General features: G+C 47.0%; 1 protein-coding gene across 1 annotated transcript in view; it reads left to right on the top strand.

Moving 5' to 3' along the window:
* Positions 1-324: 324 nt before the first annotated feature.
* Positions 325-9,269, top strand: part of LOC130127110 (ankyrin repeat and fibronectin type-III domain-containing protein 1-like) — a 47,777-nt gene continuing 38,832 nt past the window's right edge. The window contains exons 1-4 of the mRNA XM_056296686.1: positions 325-475; positions 2,237-2,364; positions 2,780-2,974; positions 7,833-8,065. Of these exons, the coding sequence (XP_056152661.1) occupies positions 413-475; positions 2,237-2,364; positions 2,780-2,974; positions 7,833-8,065 (619 nt within the window). The 5' untranslated portion in view covers positions 325-412. The remainder of the gene's footprint in view (positions 476-2,236; positions 2,365-2,779; positions 2,975-7,832; positions 8,066-9,269) is intronic.

The raw sequence follows: 9,269 nt of genomic DNA, 5'->3' as shown, positions 1-9,269 counted from the left end.
CAGTCGTGCCTCCCAAGCCTTTAACGTCCTATAGTTCTTCCCTTCGTTGCTGCATTGTTATTATTATTATTATTATTATTATCATCATTATTATTATTACTACCCCAGCGACGGGCTGTTTATTCAAACTGCCCCGATGTAATTGCGCTCCAGCAATTTCGGGGGCGGATAGGCTAACAACATAAACACTTCCTGTCCGTAGTTATCTCTCCCCCCCTCCGAAAGTTACTTTGAAGATTGACAGGAAGGACTCCTCAAGAGAAACCCGGGCAGAGCGGAGCGGAGGCCGAAAATAGCTGCGTCGGCTGCAGATGGAGACTGACGTCGTGCTGCTCCACCCGATGCATCTCAGTGACTTCTTTTTGTTGTTGTTGTCAGTTTTAATTGACCGGTTTTGAGTGCTGACGGACTGATGAGTGAGGATAACAAGAGCGATCCCCGGCCGCTCCCAGATGTCGAGCTGGGCGTCTGTGTGGTAAGTCTCTCCAGAAACGCACGCTTTTCTGACTGAAATATGAACCGCATCCGGCCCCGCTGTATTTTAGGATGTTTTACATTGAAGGCAGGACAAAGACACGTAACGGGCACCGAAGCGGGTGGAAATCCTCAGGAGGGAGAGAGAGAGAGAGAGATGTGCGTTTGTCCCGAGAAACCGAGATCGCAAGGGAGAAAGACACAAAGACGGTAACTTTTTCCTCCCGCGACGTTCTGTGTTGTGTGGCCGCGGCGTTTTCACCGTGTACCGTGCATAGTCGTCGCCCATGTGACTCAAATACTTTTGCAAGGCAACGCTTAAAAAAAAAACCCCAGAACCGATTAGCGGATTAGCGAAGTGCCGTGAGAGGATTTGTGCAAGTCAGAAATGAGCGAACCAGTCCGGAGATGCATGACTTGTGTAGCCCAGATTTCTACACAGAGTAGAAGTAGATCGGGGGTTTGTTTTTTTTTTTGGGAAAGAGTTCGGCGGCGGTGGTGGTGTCCTGTCACCTTTTGTATCCTCTTCAGAATGCATATCCCTTGTATTGAATTAAAGCGGACCCTAGGTTATTCCATTCCATGAATTGGGGAGGGGGGGGGCAAGGTTGAGACGAAAACGCTTACAGCTCCTCTGCAGCTTGAATTTACAGAGTTAAAGCTGTGTGTGAACGTATGCAGCAAAACAACTCCGTTTTATTGCTCTGTATGAAGCACAGCGAGCTGGCCATCATGGGGGTTTATGAGGCAAATCGCATTGTTATGATGAGCCTGTCTAACTTCGTGCTAGTCGTCGCCTCGAGCTGAGAATGTCTACAGACAAAACAAAAAACACTTTTCACGTTTAAAAACTGAGGCAATCATGTCTCAAGAGATGCACATTCTTCAGCTGGTTTTCCCCAATCCCATTTCCTGGAGAGGTTCATTGTAACCCAGGCCTGCTTGTGCTTACTCAACGGATCATGTCTTATGTCAGATTAATGTCACTTAAAGTGCTATAGTATGATTGATTGAGTAACTGCAAGCAGGCCTGCCTATGCAGGACATCAATGAAAATCTGCAGGACAGGGGGTCCTTGAGGTCCCTGTTCTGCAGGGATTCTACACAGCTGCAAAATAGGTGCAAAATTTGGTCGAGCAGTGGTAGATAGTTGAATGTAGTAGCAGGCCTGCAGCTAATGCAGAGCAGTTCCTAGAGGCATCTGATGGATTTGACAGCGAAATGTGTGGTAGGTGTACAATTTCACATTCACAGGGTGTTGCCCAACTTAATGAATCATCAGCCAAAACACTGGCCACGTGTAGAAGCACATCACCATTGGTCTGGATGTGCCTAGTCTGTTATATACTTGCACATTTGGGGCCTCTACGTGTTACTTTTTACTGGATACCTGTTAAGTTTTGCTCAATGCCTTTGCTAAAGGAACTATTTCACAGAAGCTTGTTTGGCTTCTTTTTTTTTTAGATTTGGGAATGTGCCATAAATAGGCCAATAACTAGCTGGTACATGTCAGAGTTACTTCAAATAATGAGAGAGGCATGATTTAAGCCAGTGAACTAACTGATCATGTCTCTCATTATTTGGAGCACCTCTACTGTTAGATTACCTAAAAACCAGCACTGCTTCTGTTTGCTGGTACAAACACACATGAATGTTCATCTGCAATGTTGTAATTTGGTTCTGCTGAGCTCTTCAGTCTTCTATGCTGCCTAGCCTTTTAAACTGACCTCGGTTACTTGCTCACCTGCTGCCCTCCTCACAGCTATGGCTGAAAATGTCTGTGGACTCTGATAAGTCCTGCATGCTGCTGTCTTCGCCAGACTCCAGGACATCCTGCATCTTCCACACAGCTGAGGAGAAGGATGACATTCCCGGTGTGGGAGAGGACAGGTAACAGACCGCCCAGATAACTAACTACCAACCCCACAAGCAGAACTCAGATGTGTATAAATGTCTTTCATGTTCGTGATTTAGGTTATTAAGTCTTTTATGAAAAAATCTCTGTCATGTTACACAATGAATATTTGCATTCCATAGCATTCTGACAATATTTGTATCTGATCTTTATGTTAATTAGCCGGAATGTGCAAAGTTAAAATCGTTTGTTATCATTCTGCACATTTACACTATCAGCAGTAGTTTGACAGTGCATATCCTTTTATTTTTTTGGGGTTGTGAGCCGTCAAGGTCCAGGACATTTACCCTGACTGACCCATGACCCTTTTGTTGTGGATGCAAGGAATGTCCATGTGCAGGTCTTGTGTGTGTCTCTCTCCTCCATTGTACTCCTGTTCTCCTCCTATAGCGTTCTGGAGATGCTAAGCTACTCTAAGTTCTCCGACCTAGAGACATGGCTGTGTATGCCCTCTACACTGCTGCCCAGGGCCCTCGAGTCCACCCGCTCTTCCTCCGCCTCCTCCTCGTCCAACTCCTCCTCTTCAGCCAACAACTTGTGCCAGTCCACCTGCAGTGAGACTGGAGAGACGGACGCATCGCCCAGGTAATCGCTGGTATTCAGTAATTGCTCTTTTCACACGTTACAATGAACTGACTCGTCCATCAACAGAGTCGGCGTGACTCACAGCGTATAGTTAAGTTGGCTTTCTTTTTTTTAACTGTATGCTGATTGGACTGTTGCTTCAGTATTACTCTGTCCCTGTATTACTTTATCCCCCAAATTTGTTAGGAAAAAAAAATCCATGTTTTCCTTTCCTCTGCTGTGGAAAATACAAGGAATAGTTTGGTAAAGAGTTGGTTGAGAGAGAAGTTTTGTTCTACAATTATTTGGAGCTAAATTATAGCGTCCAGTATAGCACTGTCAGCAGTGCCAATGTGTGCTGCAGATGCAAGTTAAATACATGAGTGGGGGCTTTTGCAGTAGCCTCTGCTGCATAATTCATGTACCTTGGCTGGAAGACACGAGCGCTTAACCTAGAAATTTGAAATGGTCCTTATTGTTTATCATGTGAGACAACAGAATGCTCCAGGCTGGGGGTTATAATAATTGGTAATGGCTCTGATGGCCGCCAGATGTTTGCTTTTTTTAATGACGCCTGAGTGGAAAAAACTTTAGCCAGGTTACCCTAATGGCATGAATTAGAAAGGAATTGAATAGCTGGCCCACTCTGCTGCCTCCTCTTCAGCTTTTTAACGTTGCCCCCACCCCCCACAGCAGCAGAAGCATTGTTTCTTCCCCATTATTCTAGCTAATAAAAGTATTTGTCTGGCACCATGGTGATGGCAGTTATGCCGAGCGAGATAAGCTGAGAGCATGTAGGGAGCCCCGGGGGCAAACAATCAGGTTTATTGCTTTGGGTGGAAATGTAGTTCTTGTTTAAGGAAATGTAGTCATAATGGCATGGTTGCTAATGACAACCTATAAACCTAGAGAGATTTTTCAGTCAGACAGTAGGTAGGCTGGGAAGTTGCCATCGAACACGCGTTCTTCTGCCGCGTTGTTCCTGTGGATGTCACGTTTGTCCCGTCTACCATTTACTTCAGCAGGTAACGATCATAATTCCGAGGTTTTAGTTTTGCTTTTAAGACTTATTGGCTGGTGAAATTGTGAAAGTTGCCAGGCAATTTGGAGATGTGCCAGTCTCTTAGTAAGTCTCCTTCCTGGCAGGGTAAGGGTAAGGGAGCCTTTCCTTCGACACAAAAGCTTTGTCGAAATCATTACCCTCTGTCGGATAAGCTGTGACATTTGAATCACTTGACTCTTGATTCAACTACCGCACACACACACACACACACACACACACACACACACGCGCATGCACGCACGCACGCACACATGCATGCACACACAGACACACACACACATGCACGCACACACGCAACCATGCACGCAGAGGTAAACTAACACCCCTCCTGGGCATTGAACACTTGAGAGGGCCAGTGCCCTCTACTCAGCACTATAATGTGTGATTATGTTGCCTGCTTCGCTCGGAGCGGCTGAGTTTCAATGGAGGACCCTTCTACAGTACACCCAATGGTACACGTCTTTTTCTCTAGTTCTCTCCTGGTCTTCACATCGGCCGCTGCGTGTGGATGCTACTTTTAGGATGCACTACTATTTTCGGATTCGCAGCTATTGAGGATGATTGTTGTCGGGGGAGGAGGGGGGGGTCGTCTCTTACATCGTCAAGCAATCGGGAGCATTACGGTGAAGATGGCGGATGGACCGATGTTGAATCCAACACCCGTTTTCTCAGGGTGATTTGTGATAAGAGACACTCCCTGCTGTCACTGGGGAACTGTGCGAAGAAGCAGCAATGATTAGTTGGAGAGAACTGCTGGACTTTTTCTTCGGGAGGGAAAAGAGAGGAGCCCGCTACGCCAGAGGATCATGGCGGAGCCGCAGCTACACCGTCACAGAGGCCAGGTATCGGGATAAGTGAATATTGCACAGCGGCCAGTTGTATACTGCTTTTCCTGACACCTTGAACATGCTCCGCAGACGCTGTAGGGTTAATGTTGGAAGTTTCCCGTGGTGCATTATGCTGTATATTTTCTGCACTGGCACTGCAGACAATTTTATCTTGACAGTTTAACAATTGTGAACTTAGTGAGTATCTTGTAAAACAAAACTGCAACGCCCCTTTACCACCTAGTTACCAGACCACTCCTCATAACTCACAATGGGTGACGAGAGACCCCCCCCCCCCGGCCCACCCCAAACCCCCAGACAATGCAGCCAAAGGGCAGCAGCCACTAGGAAAGAATGCAATGAAATGTCGGTTTCAACATCGTCCTGTATAATCAAAGTCCTCTGGAAGAATGTGATATATGGGGGGGGGGGGGGGGTTCACATGTGAGGTCTCACACACGCACACAGACACATACACACAGCTAGTCACAACCAGACAGGACAGGGTTTTACTTCCCCTCTGGTTTCCACATCTGGGGGCTAGTTTGTTGTACTTGATTTTCATTACCAGTCATTTTATGCATTTTATCCTCCCGCCATTTATTACCAGCCATCTTTGCTTTTTATATTGCTTTTTTTAAAATTTAATGTATCTAATCATTTCTGTGTAATATTAAGTACATGTTCTCTTCCTGTGTCTGTGAACTATGACTATGCTATCAAAGGGTACCTTAAGGTGCTGTTTGGTCCCAAAACGTGAAGTGCCACGAATATTTCAGCTCATTCAGCTTCATGATGAAATTAACCACGCGTGCGCGCGCGCGTGTGTGTGTGTGCGTGTGTGTGTGTGTGTGTCAGGGTTAGACTCGTGTGTGTGCACTTTGCAGCTTTGTATCCACATTGTATGGGTGTATGTGGGGTTTATTAGGGTGTGTGTGTGTGTGTGGGGGGGTATGGGTGGGAAAAGATAGTCATGCTGCTGTGATTGGCTGCTTGTCATCAACTTGCCGCTCTTGTTTGTCCTGGTTCTGTTTGTGTCACTGTGTATGGATGGTATGCTGTGCTTTAACATCGGAACTGTGTGTGTGTGTGTGTGTGTGTGTGTGTGTGTGTGTGTCTACATGGGTGTGTTTAAGGCAAGCTTGAGCATGTGTGCATGAAGTCTGATATTAAACACAGCCATGGTTTCACCTCGTCACAGTAAAACCGATCATCATGTGTGAAAGGCCAGACCGTGATCTGCCGCTATGTAAATGAGTGTTTTATTAAAACGGCTCCGTGGCTCTCGGGGAAGGCAGACTGGTGACATTACTCATCCTCTAATTACAGTCATTACAGATGGGGCCCGTTCGACTGCCACTGCAAGTGGCCTGTGCTGGAAAAGATGGAGAGGACGGGGTGTTCGGTGGGCTCTGATCAGGTTTATGTGCGCTCACCTGACGGAGTCATAAGCGCTCCCAGCGCTGCAGAAAACAAAACGGGCTTGTTTCTCCGCAGTTGTCATAATGACACTTATGAAACTTGATCCCGCTGAAGCTGCTGCTGTCGGAGGTATTACGATATCACATTCTGAACTCGAGTCGCTCGGAAATTGAACCGCGTATATGGAAACAAGGAAGCTCCAGAAGGCATTAGCAGATAATATAATTTAGCGTTACTCCTCAGTAGCCCCGTGATGGAGCAGACTCGATGCCTGCGTAGAAAGCCTCAAGGCGCCCTTTAACTGTGAATTGGATTTGGCAGGTAAAAAGAACAAATGACTGAAATGAAATGCTATTTACTTTGCTTGTACAGATAAATCAGAATACATATCACATCACTTTGTCTACCAAGGTCCTGAGTTACCCACAGTCCTCCAGAATATATGTCTGTTAACATTGTGCCATCATTTGGTGAGCGTGTGCGACCAATTTGTCTAATTGTACATGTCATAGCTTGTAACGAAACTCATATTTTCTTGTCACTAAAAAGTAGGTGCGACAGACAATGTGTGGTGCACCACCTGGATGGTGTATATTGTAGCTGCTGTGCAAAAGCAAGGCTTTCTACATTTTATTTTTGATAGTAACTTTCATATGCATGGAAAATTATTGCAGTCTTCCTCTGTAAATTTGTCATTTCTGCAGAACAGTTCTCTTCAAATTCATACAGCGGTGCCAAATTGATGAAGATCCACCTTTTAACCCTAACTGGCTCTGAACCAACTAGTTTCTAGTAACAATTAGTTGCTCAGTCGATCAAACTTTATTTATATGGGCGTCCGGGTAGCGTGGTGGTCTATTCCATTGCCTACCAACACAGGGATCCCGGTTCGAATCCCCATGTTACCGCCGGCTTGGTCGGGCGTCCCTACAGACACAATTGGCCGTGTCTGCGGGTGAGAAGCCGGATATGGGTATGTGTCCTGGTTGCTGCACTAGCGCCTCCTCTGGTTGGTCGGAGCACCTATTCAGACTGGGGGGAATAGCATGAGCCTCCCACGCGCTACGTCCCCCTGGTGAAACTTCTCACTGTCAGGTGAAAAGAAGCGGCTGGCGACTCCACATGTATCAGAGGAGGCATGTGGTAGTCTGCAGCCCTCTCTGGATCGGCAGAGGTGTTGGAGCAGAGACTGGAACGGCTCGGAAGAGTGGGTTAATTGGCTGGGTACAATTAGAGAGAAAAAGGGGGAAAACCCCCCCTCTCCCCAAAAAAACAACTTTATTTATATAAGTAGATTTGTACATCTAATTGGAAATGTGGCCCCCAGATGAACACGAGAGATAAAATCAACAAATAATGAACGTACGGTTGTAAAAAAACAAAACCTGAGCTTTTCATTTCTTTCTTTCCCTTAAACTGAGTCTTTTGGGAGAATTGAAATTACAGCCGTAGTCTTGGTAAGCACAGACCAAGAAGCGAGGCCTCTTTTAATGACTGCATCTGCTTCATCTAAGTGATGCTGACGTACATTTTTTGAGGACTTCCTGCTCTCTGTTTGCCTCTGCAGGCCCCCAGAGAAGGAAGCCACATTCCTCACCCCTGCTCGGGAGGAGGCGAGCCAATTTCTGACCACACCACTGCACCCCATCCTCTCGTCCACGCCCTACGATGTGACCCCCATCGCCACGTCGGTGACCTCCGGGACCTCGTCGGTAGACTCCGCCTCCCAGGGAGGGGCCAACGTGAGGAAACGGCGGCGGATAGCAGCCAGTCCTGGAGGCCTTCACTGGAACGCTGCAGGTAGCTATAGTCCACCTGTCTGCCCGTGTTTCCATCTCGTTGTCAATGTGCAATTTGTCATTCTCTGTTTGTCCGACTCTTCCAAAAGTAGGAATGGGAAGCAGAGTGGCATCCCATGACCAGCCAAAGAATGAGCTAAAACTGGCGAAAACAATCTCTGACGTAAATTGTTAATTTGTTTTAAATAGTGTGTTTCCCATGGCTCGAGAAACGTTTTTGCACAGTTTGGATGTATCGGTTACGGTTACAAAACTCCATCCATCAAAACAGAAGCATAACAATAAAACAGTACATTTTCCATTTGACATTTGTGTCACTGCTTTCTCACTGCAGTGCTGAAACCAGATGCCCATTTGAGGTGCTCAAGTTGGCGTTTTCCAGTTCAGCTGACACTTAAGAATGATGATGATGATAATGAAAAGACAAGCTTATCAGTGCTACTTCTAGTACTGGTCAATCCTTGTTTTTGTGTTCAGCGGTGATGGAGTGAAGCAGAATTCCGGTGCGGATCTGGGGCAGCGCTGTTATCGTTCACTAGGTGATTATGTGAAGCTTGGCCTTTCTGCAGGGGAGCCCAGCTTTGATTCTAAAAGACTCTTCCTTTCTAATCCATCACGTTTTCGGCGTTAGTGTGATGTCTGAGTCGTCTCTTTGTAGGGCTGAGCATTTAGAGATACGCAATCGACGGTCCCATGCATCTAGATGTCCTCTGTCTGATGGATAACAAACCAAAGGAGGTAAAGACGGGGCGTCCGGGTAGCGTAGCGATCTACTCTGTTGCCTACCAACATGGGGATCGGCGGTTCGAATCCCTGTATTACCTCCGGCTTGGTCGGGCGTCCCTACAGACACAATTGGCTGTGTTTGCGGGTGGGAAGTCGGATGTGGGTATGTGTCCCAGTCGCTGCACTAGCACCTCCTCTGGTCGGTCGGGGCGCCTGTTTGGGGGGGAGGGGGAACTGGGGGGAATAGCGTGATCCTCCCACATGCTACGTCCCCCTGGTGAAACTCCTCACTGTCAGGTGAAAAGAAGTGGCTGGCGACTCCACATGTATGGGAGGAGGCATGTGGTAGTCTGCAGCCCTTGTAACGGCAGAGGAGGTGGAGCATCGACCGGGACGGTTCGGAAGAGTGGGGTAACTGGCCAGCTACAACTGGGGAGAAAAGGGGGTGTAAAAGCAAAAAAAAAAACCCCCAAAAAAAC

This window comes from Lampris incognitus, chromosome 17, assembly GCF_029633865.1.
Source record: "Lampris incognitus isolate fLamInc1 chromosome 17, fLamInc1.hap2, whole genome shotgun sequence".
In the NCBI taxonomy this organism is placed as follows: Eukaryota; Metazoa; Chordata; class Actinopteri; order Lampriformes; family Lampridae; genus Lampris; species Lampris incognitus.
The sequence above is the reverse complement of the archived record's forward strand: the minus strand, read 5'-3'. Positions and strand labels throughout refer to the sequence as shown.